This window comes from Pelmatolapia mariae, linkage group LG10_11, assembly GCF_036321145.2.
Source record: "Pelmatolapia mariae isolate MD_Pm_ZW linkage group LG10_11, Pm_UMD_F_2, whole genome shotgun sequence".
Classification (NCBI taxonomy): domain Eukaryota; kingdom Metazoa; phylum Chordata; class Actinopteri; order Cichliformes; family Cichlidae; genus Pelmatolapia; species Pelmatolapia mariae.
Genome location: NC_086236.1, coordinates 32,531,263 through 32,548,459, shown reverse-complemented (window position 1 = coordinate 32,548,459; position 17,197 = coordinate 32,531,263). Strand labels below are relative to the sequence as shown.

The 17,197-nt window shown below is 37.5% G+C and overlaps 1 protein-coding gene across 1 annotated transcript in view; it reads left to right on the top strand.

The window, feature by feature from the left end:
* Nucleotides 1-17,197, top strand: part of pknox2 (pbx/knotted 1 homeobox 2) — a 143,999-nt gene that overhangs the window by 84,598 nt on the left and 42,204 nt on the right. Inside the window, exons 2-3 of the mRNA XM_063485977.1 lie at nucleotides 472-578; nucleotides 3,140-3,276. Coding sequence (XP_063342047.1) covers nucleotides 492-578; nucleotides 3,140-3,276 — 224 coding nt within the window. The 5' untranslated portion in view covers nucleotides 472-491. The remainder of the gene's footprint in view (nucleotides 1-471; nucleotides 579-3,139; nucleotides 3,277-17,197) is intronic.

Below are 17,197 nucleotides of genomic sequence, written 5' to 3'. Positions count from 1 at the left end.
GCAGCCAAAACATAGAGACGACCAAGGTGACTCCGCCACAATGCATGTAAAGCCATCTGTAATTAGCAAACAAGCATAGCTCTCTGTAAATGGTAAACAAGTAGTGGGCTTTATTTGTGGTATCCTTATGAACCTGCTGCTATGTAAAGTATTTCTTTAAAAGGGCTGCACACACTTAATCAGGTTGTTTTCTTTTTGCTTGTCAGCATTGTTAGATCACTCAGTGTTAATACTGACTGTTCTGTGAGCTCTATGCAACACATGCAGAAGTAGACTGAAGAGAGATATAGCAAAGAAATAAATTAGTAAGTGCAGAAGGGATAGAAGTGTGAGATGATGTGTTTGAGAAACCTATCTCGTATGATTTAATCATAGCAGCACCTGGTGGTGGCTGCTGTCATAGAATTTGCAATCACTGCTTGCTTGCACTGGATTTATGATTTTTTTCTTTCTTGTCTGTTTCTTTCCCAGTCTCAATGTGAAACTATCCCATGATGCAACATGTGTCCCCAGCATCTGCAGTGACAATGATGGCCACCCAGAGCGCTCCTCCGCCATCGTACCAGGAAAGCCAACAGGTTAGAGCGCCAACTTAAAGACTTATCATATGGTACAAACCTCTGTACAGTAACCCCTGGATTATTGTGTCTAATGTGAACACACAGCTTGGCTTATGGAGGTTTTCTGTGTTATCTGAGCTCTTACTTAACTGGGGATGTGCCAACAAGCATAAATCAGGATCTGATGAGAAGGATTGAAGGTTAAAGATTTGCAAAATAATCATTTCGAATTTTTACCCAAACTGAAACTTTTACTGTTTTATAGTTGAATTTCTAAGATGATTTGTAGTACACATTTAAGAGCAGCCTCTCATGATTCATACATGGTGTCATTTTAAACAACTTCTGGAGTTAAACAAACAAACAAACAAAAAAATTGAAAGTAACGTTTAACATTTGGGGTTTTGTTGACAGTGGATTTATGCCCTTGTTTTTTATCTAGCTATCTTTTCTCAGTATGCATTAGGCTGTTCTTTTCAACAGGAGCTGAGGTTTTGAATTTGTTTTGATTTTTGTGAGAACACAGAAATTAACTAAATGAAAATGACAAAAAATATTTTGTTAAATTACAAATCATTTCATATTCTATGACATATAATCTAAACCATATACTCAATGATATCATGACCTGCCTTTGGTCCTGTCTACTCACCTGTTAGCCCAATCAGTTCCAACCTACTAAGGCCACACTTGCTATCTGGCCTCCAGGTGTTAGCACAAAGCCTAAAACATATAAAGTGGAACTAGTGTGGAGCAGGCTTGTTGTGTTGTGGGCTGATTGATAGTTTGGCAAACTCACAAGCCATGCTCTTGATGTACTGACCAACTTTGAAGATTATAGATTTGGTGAATATGGCTGTGTTCTTTACAAGGATATGTTCTAAACAGACTTTGTATAGAATTTTGGATGGGTGATCCTTTGTGAGAACTACAGTACAGCACCATTCATAGATGTAAAACAAATGTGTATCTATTTGTAGTGAACCAGCCTCTAAATCTACTATTCAAAATCATATCTGTTTGTAACTTTTCCTTAAGTTTATGAGAATTACTAAGGGTGAACATGAAAAAAGATGCTGTCATAAAAGATGATAAAGCACATAAAGAGAATCCCTGGCTGAACATTAGCTTTAAATAATAACTTACAGATACAGTGATACCTGTGTAAAAATACACAGCTAATACTGAGTGATCACCAGAAACACAGTGCGCCTAAGAATAATACATAATAGTACAGAAATATTAGAATAGAGAATATTTTGTTCAGCGCCACAGACATCCTGTGATGGTGGAATAGAGTAGGTTCATCTGACCATCTAACCCTGCTTGTCGTTCATAGCACCTCTGCTTTCGCCAGAGGATTAGTGCCAGGGGAGAGCTCCCGAGCTGCAGCCTGTGTGCTCGGCAAATGCAAATTAGAGCTAGTTAAGTGTGAAGAACCTAATTTATTTCCCATTTGGTGCTGGGATTAAGACTTGAAGCTTCCTTCCACCCCACCCTGCTGAAAAAAAACAGAAGGGGGATGGGGTTGTTTTTTTTACATTCATATCCTCATAAAAAACGAATGAGAGAGAAAAGTGGAATGAAGGAAGAAGATAATCAAGGAGACGAGTGGTCATGTTTGTAAAACATGTTAGCCCTCTTTCTCACCCACAACACAAATACCATCAAAAGAAGTAAAAACATCCTATGAGACTTGTCCATCTTATAAGACATATATAAAATCTAAACATTTATTGACAGAGGCAGTCGAAATTTTTTGTACTCCTTTTCTATATTCTGATTAATTCACTGTTCAGTTTCTTGTTCCAAACTGGATATTTATCATTTAACAGCAGTCTATAAGATCTGTAAGTGTCTTGTTCAATTACTCAACCTGTCCTAACTCACTCATTCACTCACAATTCATTTGCTTAACAGCATCATCAGGCCACTGACCCGTCGAGCCATAATGATTCATGCCAGCGACATCCTCATTTGGCGTCTGACAGAATTCAGTGCATGTTGTGGCCTTACTTGCTTCGAAAAGCAATTACAAGAATTACTTTTAAAAAATGACTTTTATATATATCTGAGGGGCTGTCATCACCCTGCCAGGTGGGTGGGTTGGCAGTCAACATGGACACCCAAGTTTGTGAGTGTGATAAACCTAGGATTTCCAAATTGATACCAAAGGGCCACATACTAAAAACGAACAAGTTCAAATCTCAGTGACCTAGACCTCAAGGTTAGAGGTCAGAGGTCAAGTTTTCTGAAAATCGTCTACATCATCTCAAGTTATCGCAGTTTCATTGCGATAACTTGAGACGATGTAGGATTTTGAAAGTACTTAATTAGTGGTAATTACTAAATATGAGCATGTCAGCATGCTTTAAATTTATGATAACCATTAAATCTTAGCACTGCCGTGTTAGGAGTGTTACTGTGAGCGTATTAGCATCCTAAATCACCGTATATATGCAACATCACAGATGATACTAAAACAAAAGCAATATTTCAAAGTCATAATTGCCAATGTAAGAAAAAAAGAACATAAATTTATCATTAAGTCATTTTGTGATTATTTTAAATATCACCAGATGACGGGCACGACTCAACAGAACACCAAGACCCCACAGGTCCACATCCCAGCAGCCTCCGCAGCAGGAAATAGCTCTGTCAGTGTGACCCTTGACCCCCAGGCCCAGCTTGAATCTGACAAGAGGGCTGTTTACAGGTTGGTTACATTTTTCATGAGACATCTCTTACTGTAAGGGCTATAAGCCAGTCTGAAAACATAAATATGTAAAGATGACCAGGGACAAGAAGCAGAGAAAGACCATGTTGTTTATCAGTGGTTTTTTGTTTTGATTATTTAGCCATGTGTTTGTGTCATTAAGTTTGGCAGTGTGCACCCTTCTGCTTCTGAATTGCATTTCACTTGTTCCCCTTTGAAGAAATGTTTCATTTCATGCTGACTTTAAGAGACTGTAGTAAATTAACTTGATGTGTTACTCACCGATGAAGGACACAGGCACTAGTGTTGTTTTTAATGCATTCTCTCAAACTAGCCATGACATAAAAGCTTTTGGAATTATACTTGAAGGGGCTTTCTTCAGATTTCATTCATAAACCAAAGAGCACCTTTGTTCCTTGACCCATCATAGGCAGTTCAGTTTTCTCTGCTTTGAACTGTGTAAATGTTACAAGACTTTTAAAAAAGCTGTCATAGTGCAGCAGTTGTCTGTATAATGAGGTGGGCTCTAAATTGTTATAATTATCACTCATTATAAACTCACTGTTTTGAATTACGAACAGCCAACAAAAATAAAGCAGACCAGAAGAGGACAAAAAAGAAATTTAAATCATTTTTTTATTTGCTGTTGAAAGTGATATTTGAAATTTTATTGGCCATTTGTTTTGTGTGAGGTTTTAGCTTGACTCCAGATCAACATTGTAAAACATAATTTATTTCTCTTTCACGCCAACAGCCATTTTCAAAGGTAAGCATCACTCTTCAGATGAAAGAGAGCTTCTTTTGGAATCACACTTGTGAATAGATGTTCATTTAAGTAGAAACACATGAACCATACTAATAGAGATAATAGAGATGTTTGTGAAAACGGATTTCATTATGTGTCACAATTACTCGTAATACTTATTTTACAGGCTTTTACTTTATGTTCTGGCCAATGTCTGTGTAAAGTGCAGCAATATTACAAAAGAAAAAGGTTATACTGTTTACAGGAAATGAAGAAAGTAGTTACCACAGTTACGCTGCTGCTTAGGTTATGTTTTTATATTAGCTGCCCACCACTGGTAGATATATTAAGTTGACATTTATGCTGTGTAGTGAATTGCTTTTTTACATTTTCAGATTGTGTGGACGTTCTGTATTTTGTATTTCAAATTAATCATATGATCAGCAAATAAATCTCAAGTCACACTTTCAGTACCATTTGACTAATCTTTTATTTAAAAGTCTACATCTATATATATATATCTATCTCTCTCTCTCTCTATATATATATATAGATAGATATAGATATAGATATATATCTATATCTATCTATATATATAGATAGATATATATATTTTGATTTGATTTGATTTTGTCGCCCAGTAAAACCCTTTACATTTAAAAAAAATTGCTTTTTGGGGCAAATTTTCTTGTGCTATTAAAGTACAATTAATCAAGATTTATTCATTACAAATATATATATATATATATATATATATATATATATATATATATGTATATATATATATATACGTATATATATATACGTATATATATACGTATATATATATATAAGTATAAGAAAATCACTGCTTGGGGAAAACCCAAAATGCCAGCAAAAAAAAGATACAAATTACACCTCCCTCTTCTCTCAGCTCATCACTAGAATATTGATAAACCCTTATAATGAGTTTATATTATCTATTTATGAAGTAAATTATTCAAAATATACAGGCATTTTTAATCAAGCTGGCTGATCTCCTGATGTTGCCAGAATATCAGCAACTAACTTGATTTGTTGAGTGAAGGCTGCCCAGCACTGTATGGTATTAGGGTCCCACCTACAGTGTATCTGCCACTGCTGGAGATGTGAGTCCCCCCCATGTGCAGACCTGAGGCAAGCCACTGTAAAGTCCTTGGTTGATCCACTGAGATACAAGGCTGTCTTTGATGTGAGGCACCATGTTTGGAGCAGCTCCAGGTGCATTTGTGGTGGTGGAATCAGCCCCTCTTCCATTTCCTCTGGGGAGTTTTGGATCTTGGTTTCCTCCTTTAACAGTTCTCAACCACATATACAATACGAGTTTCTAATTCTAGCTGTGACATGTAGAACGTTTGAAATTATTAAAATGCAATCTCAGTTAACCTGTTTGTTGACTACTTGCTTTTATTATTAAGCTAAAAGCTACAGCTGACAAGAATAGACTTGCATTATATGAACTGACTGTCCTAAACTGGCACTTTAATCATATAAAGACAAAATATGTGCATCCCATTTGAATTGCACCGCTGCATTGACTATAATTTCCAGTCCATCAGGTTAGATTAGATTAGAATCAGGTATTCCAGAGTATAGGTAGCAGTGATTAAAACCAAACAGACAGTGATGGGAAGAACCTGTATTGTTTAGCTCTGATATTTGCATCTGCTCTTCTCTCTGCAGTTTTGATTTTGCTTGCGCAAAGGAAGTAATCTTTACAATCCTTATAAAGTAATCTTTTACACTTGTTTCTGGGCAAGAATATTCCAGATTTTATTTTAGTTTTCACAAACACAGTATAGCTAATAAGTTGTGAACAAAAACACTAGCAGTCTGTTAATACTTTACATGTATACTGAAATTAAACACTCTGATAAACTTTAATGGCACTTATTTAAAATAGATAGCTAGATGGTAGAAGTGTAGTTAAAAAACAACAGAAACCTGCATGAGTGCATAAAAAGTAGCTGCTTATGGTGGAAAACTGGCAGCATACTGTCTTGTAGTTCCCCAAATGAAAGTGAAAGTTCAGAGAGTGGAACTTCTTTAGTAGTTCTCAGTAAATATTTAGTCATTTTACTCTGTTAGGAGCCTTCCTAGGGGTGGGATGGGTCAGTAAGTAGAGGGTTTGCTCCATGATCACAAGGTCGGGGGTTTGAATCCACCGAACAGTTATCCTGAGGTACCCTTAAGGAAGGTACCCTTTTATACACACTGCTCCCCGGGTGCTGGATTGGTAGTTCCCTATTGCTTCACTGAGTGAATGGGATACATGCAGAGGCCTATAAGGGGATTAAAATTTTAAAAATGATCATTAAATTGAGAAAGGTTTTCCATTTGAGATATCTCCTTTCCAACTATGAGCCTTCACAGAATGGCAGGGTCTGTGAGACGTAGTGTTACAGACAAACATAGCTGTAGATGATCAGTGTCTTTATGTGATAAAAAAGCAGTGGGGTAAAGGGTAAATTGAGATGAGCAAATGGTGCTATGGAGAATATAATGTCGAATGAGTCAGTTAATATGTATAATGGCCCGTCATTAAAATGCAGTAATTAGCTCTTGGAGGCAGCCCTAAGAATTCACCAGCATGTGCTGTTTAAAATCTCCTATTGAAATAGTTGTGTTTAAGCACTCAAAGAAGTGCTGAGCAGATTAGAATTTTTGGCATGACTGTTGCCCTTGTGAGGAACTAATGACTAAACGCACCTTGTTATAAACACAATTAAATTTGACTTCACTTCCGTCTCCCACAGTGAGTGAAATTATGCAAAAAGACACAAATAGCACTTTGTTTTTATGCTTCTGTGCTGTGCTCATATGGGGGCTGTAGAATTTGAAAGGAGAAGAGCAGTGAGAATCAGCATCTCTGCCATTTTTCTTTAATTATTTTGCTCAGGAAGCCTGTGCAGGCTTTAATGTTTCTTTTCACTAATTGCTGGAATGCCAATTTTATGAGGAGATGTGTGCTTTTCTCTCTCCGTCTCTCTGTCTCTCTGCCTACTTTGTTATTAGCAGCAGAGTAAATGTGTGATAGGGTAATTAGCCTAATGAGTTGTGGCATTTACTATAAAGATCCTTCTGGATTCTCTGCATCTTATTAAAAAGCGGGTGAGTCTTTTGTTTTTTAGGTTGCGAATGTAGCATTTGCGGCTGAGATGGAAACACGGGCTTAATTGAAAGAGACATCATAATAGTCGTTTCTGTTTTCAACAGAAATGTCCTTGTAATTCTCAGAACCAGCCCGGGTAGAAGAGATGTGTTTACCAATGCGCTCTTTTAAGGTGACACTTTTATGCTTGACTTAACAGCTCACTTACTTTACATGAAGAGAACTTGGAGTAGAGAATCAATGATAAACAACAGGGTGGATGTGCTTTTCAAAAGTGCTCACAGGCTGTATCATACATCTGCTGTATACATTAAATGGAAGCATATGCTACATTTAGTTGTTCTACACGTTATTTCATAAATCTCTAAAATCAAATAAACACATTTTTGTCTTACGAGAAGTAGTCATTGTCATTTTATACGTTTCAAAAAATCTGAGAAAATAGAAATAAAATTAGATTCCTTCTTGTCTTTGACAGCCGTACAAATGCAGAACTGTATGTGGTGCACATTACCACTGACATGCCTCCATAGTGGATCTTTGCTGAAAGCCCTTCTCATGCTGGTCCTGGCCCCAGTATTTTGAATTGATGGGGTTTCTTTGTGTTTGTGGAAAAGTTAGCAGTTAGCCATGCTGCTAGTTCCTTAATTCACAAAGCTAAAGTGAGTTATTCAGCCTCTATATGCAGTTGTTGTTGACAACATGACAATATACACAGGAGGAGACTACTTTTAATTTGATACATCCTAGGATCGACACATTTTGTTATAACCTCTATGTTTGTGTGAGTCTCTAATGCACCATAAAGTCTATTTATCCTCACTGCCACAATGCATCAATGCGTTCTCCACCACTGTGCTGCTATTCCAGCAACCTAAAGCCTCTTGCCATTTGATGGGCTTAAAACAGGCCGTGCTTTTTTCCATTTACCGGGTCAGCATGTGTTGGTGTTCAGCTGCTTCTGAATGCAAGAAACTGTGTCAAAGCTCAAGTGGCTTTATTGGCTGTTTCTTTAAGATACTCATTTTTATGAGTATCCTTCCGCTTGACTTTAGTTGAGAATGAAAGTCCAAATTTTACCTTTTTTTTTACTTGGACAACTTAGCGATCCGTGTTATCTTTTGTTAGCACGAGTGGCCTACAGCAAACACAGAATAGGACATAATTTACACTTCACAGCTGCTAACCCACACTCTGTGCAAAGACAACATTCATTCAGTCAGCCTCAGTTTTTATCTTTATTTCTTTATTGAAAATAACAGTAGCTTTTTACAGAATCTAGGCAAAGTCACATATTTTGTCAGCTTTTTTAAAAAGCGCACATATATATATATATATATATATATATATATATATATATATATATATATATATATATATATATATATATATATATATATATATATATATATGTGTGTGTGTGTGTGTGTGTGTGTGTGTATTGCCAAAAGCGCAAGTAAAGAACATTTGCCAATGCAGGATAATCAGAAAGGATGTACATACACACCAGGATACAAAGTGAAATGGAAGGTAGACTGTTTAAATACAGATGACATATTGGTTGAAGGGTTTCATGACCAGACATGAGAATAAAAGGCAATATTGAGAAGTAGAGAAAAGGAGACTGGATTTTTTCAGATAATGCCGCAGGTTCTTTGTGTGTATGTGTGTGAATGTGTGACACACTCTTTTCTCTAACACAGGGTGTGCTTCAGACATGTAGCCTGGAGAAATGGGGCCTTGTTGGGAGCACACACAGCAGGGCTCACCACAAACTGGCTTCTAATATACAGGGGTACAGCAGGCCTGATTAGACTGGCAAACAGTGGGGAGCAGAGAGAGAGAGGAGGACCTCTGTCTCTTCCTCTCTCTCTCCAGCTCACACGCATTCCCACGCAAAAACACACAGCGGTACCTTCAAACCCCACCCCCTCGTCTTTCTGTACCCCCTTGGTGGCCTAACAGATTATTGCAAATTCAGGCAAACATGACTTGTTCCTTAGATGACTACGCTGCTTTGATTTGAGCTTGTTTTCATGCGCTGCTCTTCATCTGCAGGTTTAATGTTTTTGATAATCTGTAGACAACTTGGTAGATTTAAGTGCTAAAACTCAAATGTAAAGAATATTTTCAACTGGGATTGACATTTCTTTTATTTTCCATGAAAGACAGTGAACCTCTCACCACATTTCCATTCAGTAGCTCTCCTGGAGCTTCCAGTTATATAACACAGTCTTCCTCGGCAGATGGATTTGTACTTAAACATGTGATGGAATAGTGGATGTTCAAAAGTCCTCTTCTGAGTACTACACTTTCCCTGTTTCTGTTTACCAGTTTCAAATCTGGATAGAGTGTACATGTCCATACATTTATGATCTTTTTGTATAAAATGACTTTTTGAACATACTGAAAATGCATCCTTTGGTCAGATGAGGTAAAAGTATATATCTTTGGCAGTAGCGACACTGCTTATGTTTGGAGAAAGAAAGAGGTCTACAAGCCAAAGAACACTGTCTCCACAGTTAAACATGGTGGTGGAAGGATTATGCTGTGGGGATGCTTCACTGCATCTAGAACTGGGAATTTTGACCATTCTTCCAGATGCGTGTTTGTGATGTCAGACGCTGATGTTGGACCAGAAGGCCTGGTTTGCAGTCTCTGCTATAAATCATCCCAAAGGTGTTCTATCGGGTTGCGGTCAGAATTCTGTGCAAGTTCTTCCACACCAAGTTCACTCATCCATGTCTTCATGGACCTTGCTTTGTGCACTAGCCTGCACTCACGATGGAACAGAAAGGGACAACACCAAACTGTTCTCACAAAGTTGGAAGCATGAAATTATCCAGAATATGCTGAAGCAGTAAGAGTTCCTTTCATTGGAACTAAGAGGCCGAACCCAACATCTGAAAACAACCCCACACCATAATCCCCCCTCCACCAAACTTTACACTTTACACAGTACTTGTCACAATGCAGACAAGTACCGTTCTCCTGGCAACTGCCACACATCTCCACTTCTATTGAGTCCAATGGGTGGCCAATGGTGATTACAGCACTGCATCTGCTGAATTATATCGTGCTTGCAGATGTAAGGCTTGAGCTGCTCAGTCATGGAAACCCATTCCATGAAGTTCTCTACACTCTGTTGTTGAGCTAATTTCTAGGGACCATGGAATTTGGATGTCTGTAGTGATTGACTCAGCAGAAAGTTGGTGACCTCTGAGCACTACCACTCTATTATTTTAGGAGGGCTATCACTTTGTGGCTGAGTTGCTGTCATTCCCATTGAAAGTTGTCCGTGGAATATTTAGTAGCAAGGAAATATCACAAAGTGGCTATCATGGTACCATGCTCCTGAAAATTCTTTTACAAATGCTTGAAGAAGCAGTCTACATACTTAGGTGCTTGATTTTATATTTCTGTAGGCATGGAAGTGATTAAAACACCTGACTTCAATGATTTGGATAGGTGAGTGAATACTTTTAACAATATAGTGAATAATAATAATTCTGCCTTATTTATATATGACCAAATATAGCACTAGCAAGCAATAAGTAAAGGATTCTGTTATGAATAGTAGATTGATGTTGTGATAACACAGTTACAATATCACATACCATACCTGTGGTAGACAGTTGAAGCAATGAAAAAAAGTTAAAAGTAGAGATCAAATGGTTGAAGTAAAAGTAACTAAATGTAATAAAGGGATTTTCCAAATAGTTAGCTAAGGTTAAATATTTAATTAGAAAAATGTTGCAATACTTGTCATTAAAATGTTGAAATCATAAGCTTAATTCATAGAATAACTGCTGAAAACACAGTGCAAAAGTGTAATGAAAAACTATTTAATACATTTAGATAAATGCCTGCCAGGTGGGCGTGTCCACTACATTGTCCCAGTAGATCTGACATCACGTGAAAACTGTGGTTTAAAACAATATATATCAACAAGGTCATTTTTTCTGTTAAAAAGTAGGACTAGTATTACACATTTTATAATTGGTTAAAATGATCATAATTTAAACACAGGTAGTGATGATTAAGGGGTTCAGGGCTATGGATATGTGGGAAAATACAACAACAACAACAACAACAGAAAACCCCAAAGAAATAATAATAAATTAAAAAAAAAGTATCACATACTGTATGTGTTTTTCACTTTAAGACAAGACAGTTTTTTGTGCTTTTTGAAAGTGCTCTACCTTTTGTGGCGTTCTGTTATCTGATCAAAAATGTACTGGCACCTTATTCCCTTGCTTAGATCCACAGGTCATAAAGCAGATGCCACTAAAGCTGCCACGTCCCTCACCTTCATGTTTAAGTCATCATGCACTCCGCTCGCCTCTGATTCTCCATTTTGGGCTTTTCGTTGGTGATCCAGCATGGTGCAGTGCAGAAAAAAGTGTGTGTGTGTGTGTGTGTGTGTATGTGTGTTGGGGTGAGGTGGGGGGGTTGGTGATGACTCCACTCACTGGCCGTCCTGTAAATCGCTCTTTTATGGCCCTCATAATGATCCCCCAGCCAGCAATCTCGATTCCGTCGCACTGCAGATAGGAACCGCTGCTTCTGGCAGTCAACATGAGGGTGCTCAAGATGGCTGGAGGAGGTAGCGGGAGACTGGAAAGCACACACTGTGTGACTACACACTGGCACACACATACATATGTTCACATTCATAAAAATGCATGCCTTTTCACACCCCATCTACCTTAATCCCAACTTCCTGTGTAAAGGTCATAGAAAGTGCCGAAGGGTGGTGTTTTGACCTCACTCAAAGTTGGTGAGCTCCAACAGCGTGCAATTGTGTAACATCATCAGAGACAGACTTCCTCATGCAGACCAATAGTGCCTTGATAGTTTTAGGCGTTTACATGATTTTGGAATATACCAGCATTGAACTGCTGACAGCAATGATTAGCTTAGAATTTCCAAAAGTAATCTCAAAACCCATAATTACTTTGTCATATCCACTGAACTTGATTTTACACAAGAGAACGCACAGATGTAGTTTCCTTTAACAAAAGACTTGATATGATCTGTTTTGCCAAAAACACTGCAAAATGTTAGACTGAAATTTCTAACATTTGATTTCTATAAAAGTGTTTATTTAAACAATATGAAATGTGGTTTAAAGCCAAGAAGCCAAGCAAAGAAAATATACGAAAAATTAAATGCAAATGAAATATAATGAATGCAAATGGATGGGTTTTACAAAGCTGTTGTTGTCTAGATATAGATCTCACCATATACATAAACAAGTTGTTTCTAGATTTCATTATCACTTTAGCTCAACAAAGTCTGTTGTATAACAGTTTAATGAACTTTACTGTTTGCGAATCCTAATTAGAGTCAGTGTCATTAAACATGACATGCAAACAGCAGGAAGAACAGATAAATGAAATGTCTCAATCTATAGCTTGCATCATCAGCTATAAAAGCTGTACAGTTAAAGATTTGTCTCTGTTTTCTCTTTTAACATGCAAGTGAGCTTTTTATTGGTCATTCACTACAAATGTCACTGAAAATTACAGTACATGGCATGAATAGTAAAACAAAACATGTCACATTCGAGAAACTATTCAGATGAAATGTAATTACTGTACACGTTGGCAAGTTTGTTTTTTGTTTGTTTCACCTGTATTTATTAAAACATATTGTTTGTGCTGCCGTCTGCACTCTCATGGACATTTTCACCTTTCTGCACTCCTTCCTGACTGAAGACATGTAAATCTATTATATTCTATTATATTACTAAAAACAAAATTAACTACTAGCTGACAGTGGCAAGGACATTTTCAAACCACTAATTTAAGAAAAGAAGCAATAAAACATTATGAAAACACTCTCATTGCACATAAAACTGTAGCAATGAAAATGCATAAAGTATTGAAAATAAAAAGAATTATTCTGCAGAAAAATATTCCCCCAAATTAACAGAGGTCTCTGAAAAAGCTCTTCATGAGGCCTTGGTCTAAAAAAGATATATTAAAACAAATTAATAATTTCTGTTCAACTTCCCTGTTTTATTAGTTTTATTTATCTTCTCTACATGACATATGTTGGCCAAGGTGGTTAAGCAAGACGAAACTCATCTGTTACAATGATAAATAACTGATGCTTGTTTGCCTGCTAGTGCTTGCTCTGTTTCCACAAAATTTTGTTTCCAGGGCAGAACATTTGTACTGTTCTGCCTTACTTGCCTGCTATCAGTTTACCAGAGAGACCAAAGGTTTATCCACACTGCTGATGCGCAAAACCACCAGAAAAAAGCTGCTGGCCTCTTAGCTTGCTCACCCCGGTCATTGTGAACAGGAGATGGAGATAGCTACTACTTTCTTTTGAGTACAAAACAGCGGAGCTTTCAGCAACAATAGCCAGCTGCAGTCACAAGATTACAGTAATTTTAATGATGGATGCAAAGAGGTTAGGAGCTTTATGAGATGAAAGGCTGTGATACGTTTTAATGTCGGTTAAAACATTATGTCTGTCTTTAGATTTGATAAGGCAAGCATTGCTTGCTTTCGTTTTCCTGATGGAACACCGCTTATAATTCTGGGTACTGACACAATTATTTTTTTTAGCTCCTTACAAAAACATAATCACATTCTAGTTATTATTAAAGTATTCACCGATAGAAAGAGATCAAAATCAAACATTTCTCTCATGTTATCGTATTAAGGTTATTTGAAGAAACAGCTTGATGCAAAGTGATTTAAATTTCTTGTCTTGGACATGCAAGAAATTCAGCTGTCATCTGGTTAACACTTTTAAGTGGCGTGCTTGCTTTGTTTTTAGCTTGGCTACTGTTATCACTTCTTTCAATTTGCCTGTTTATTTACCAGCCACTAAAGGTGTTGTGTACTCTCTAGCTCTTGCCACAATGCTCCTGAGGCTTTAAGCCCCGTAAGGCCAGATCTCCTTGACAGCACTGTGCTAATAGATGCAGTCAAGTATTTTTTTCTGTGTCTGATGTTTATAAATCACACGGGCATGTCTAATAAGACAAGGAAAGTATCAGTTTGCTGACACTTGTGGGCTAATATGTCATTTTCGTTATTTTTGAGTAGATATCAGAGCTTAGTAAAAATACGAGTTTAAATAAACTCAGAAAATTGTCAAAATTAATCAGATTGTGTAATAAAAATAACACTACATCTAAGACTAAATAAACCTCTCTCTCTCCCCCACCTGGATTCTTCTCCAACCCAACTCAAGCAGATATCAGACAAAAAATGCAGCATCTCTCCAGTCTGCACGTGACCATCCTGTTTAATATTCCTGGCACGTAGGCTGAGGGAGCAGTATTAAATTGGGATCAGGGAGATTAGAGTATAATATAGTTGACTATTAAAGGCTAGAAATGAGAGCCATGGGTTAGAGCCTGAGTAGGGTCCATACCACCACAATTCCCTACCATAATTTTAAAAGTGCTCAAAGCATTCAGTTAGAGTAGAAAAGCACTACATAAGTTCCAGTCGATTTACCGTTTATAGTCTATAGAATGAAAGTGAAAAATAATAGCAATAAATATTAAGCAAAGAACCAGCCAAGGAATTGTAAAAGTCAAATAGACAATCAGAAAAACAAGTCATATTTATTAATAAGATAGTATGAAACCAAAAGTTGTTTCATCTTCTGTGTGTGTGTGTGTGTGTGTGTGTGTGTGTGTGTGTGTGTGTGTAAACATTAGTAAAACTGAAGAACTTGTAATCTACACTGCGACTACTGTGTATTTGTGCACAGTATTGCACAGCACAGCTTTGTCTGTGAATGTGCTGCAGTGCTGTGTTTAAGGTTTTTCTTTTGGCAGTGTTGTATTGCTAGTGATGTATGAATGTCTCTGCCTTGCTAATGAGCAAAACAAATCCTGTTTTTCTTTGCCTTTCTGACTTTACTACTGGAACATGCTCAGCAAGGAGTAGCATCACTCCCAGATCTGTCATCCAGTTTCCAAGGCAAATGAAATGCAACAAAAGTGCAGTCTTCGAATCAGTCTGGACATTCTCATCAAAACTCGTGGGTTGGCTTGCTATCCAGTTAACTGGAACTATAGAATCTTTATATAAAGAAGCTTTGTGTTTGACTGCATTTGTTCTCACTCACTGAACTAAAATCCTATCAACTTGGCTGTAGCTCAGGAGGTAGAGCAGGTCATCTACTGATCGGAAGGTTTGTGGTTTGATCCTGGTCTGCACGCCAAGTATACTTAGGCAAGATATTAACCCCAAGTTGCTCTCCAATGCAGCCATCAGAGTGTGAATGTTAGCTGGGAAGCACTGAAAAGCACTTAAGAAAGTGCTTTTGTGAAGGGGTGTGAATGTGGCATGTTGTATAAAGGGCTTTGAGTGCTATGGAAGAGTAGAAAAGCGCTATGTAAGAATCAGTCCATTTATTGTTTGAAAGGTTCACAGTGTTCACCAGAAACAGTCACCTTGTTTTAAGATTTACAGTTACAGCCACTTAAAATAGTTGCCTCATCCCTGACAGGACCATGATGGATGCCTAGTGGAATCCTGATCGATTGCCGGCTGATAGATGCCTGTGACATGGACGATGCAACCATGAGTAGTAACGCCCCTAAGCGGCATTTAGGAATACCAGTGGTAATGTTTTGTGTATCCACCAGGGGGACCAGCCTGGAGGTGTATTCAGTTGAAGGCTTGCTCCACACTTGCACTCCAGTTACACAATGATGTGTATATATGCGTGTGTTTCTGCCAGAAATATGTGGCATTTTGTTCTAAAAACATCAGTGATCACTGTCGGCCTCTCTCGGTTTTTATTACCACTATTAATTTTAAAGCTCATTTTTTAAAACCTTACAATGTAACTACAGCCCAGCCCATGCAGCAGTAAATTAATGACTAACCTCGTATTGTGTCTGGATTATCTCATTTGTTCTGCTGAGTGAAGTTTGGTCCGTTTACAGTATCCTACCATACAATTGCATTTGTCCCTAACCATCGGGAACCCTCGCGTTTACTTTTATTGAGTGGAAAAAAGTTAGCGTTCATCCTCCAGCTTCACTATGCTAATATGTGGGGCAGCCATGCTAACTATAGGTGTGTAGCTAGCCACCATGTACCACATCATTATATATCAGCTAGCTCAACTTCAGTAACCCTACAAACGTCCCTGCTGTTTAGTTTCCTGTCATCGTTTATGTTAGAAGTGATAGCAGAGCTGTACGTTTAAATTTTTTCAGAAATCCCTCAGTCAGAACATGGTATATTATGTTTAGGTGGAAAGTAGTGAGCTAACTCCTTGCTAACTTCTAACTCATAAATTTCATAAATTTTGTTTTCATGGATACCTGGATTTTAAACTTAATTGTTACACCTGGTAGAGCAGCCACACTGATCACTTTATTAAAGATGAAAGAATTTAGACAGTTTGTAATTCTCAGTGATGCCGCAGTGTTCGTTTGACTTTCAGAGCTGAAGAGGAGTTTGGACCCAGAAACGGCTAATGACATCAGACTTACATACCTCTATCTTGGTATGTTCCACTAATCCATCAACTCAGACTTTCATGAAGAACAGTCCCATAATGTATTTTGTTGGTGAAACCGCAATCCTGAGTTCTATATTGAAAGTAAACAACAAACGACCACTAATTGACTCCAGAGGAACTCCATGTGGAGTGCCAGTTTTGTGTGATTCTCAATGGCAGATAGAGATACATTAAACATTTCCAGTATGAGGCTCCTTGGCTAAGGACACTGAATTCTAATTCTCAAGGGTTATTACTTTTCAACCAGTGATGGTTAAAAAACAAAACGTTAACAACTTCACCTTTAAGGCCGAACGGTGTGTTTGTATATTTTTTCAGATTAAAACATTTATTAAATTGATCAGAATTTGCAAATTGTATTAGAATGGAGAGAAAATATTGAGTACAGTCATTTTTATACAATGATAGGAAAAGAAGGGAGAAAGTATAAAAGTAAACCAAAAGAAGCTAACACGGGAAGAATGGACAGACAGTGAGTATGAGTATGATTAAGTGCTTCTGTAAGTCATAGCAGTGAACCACTTTGCATATTA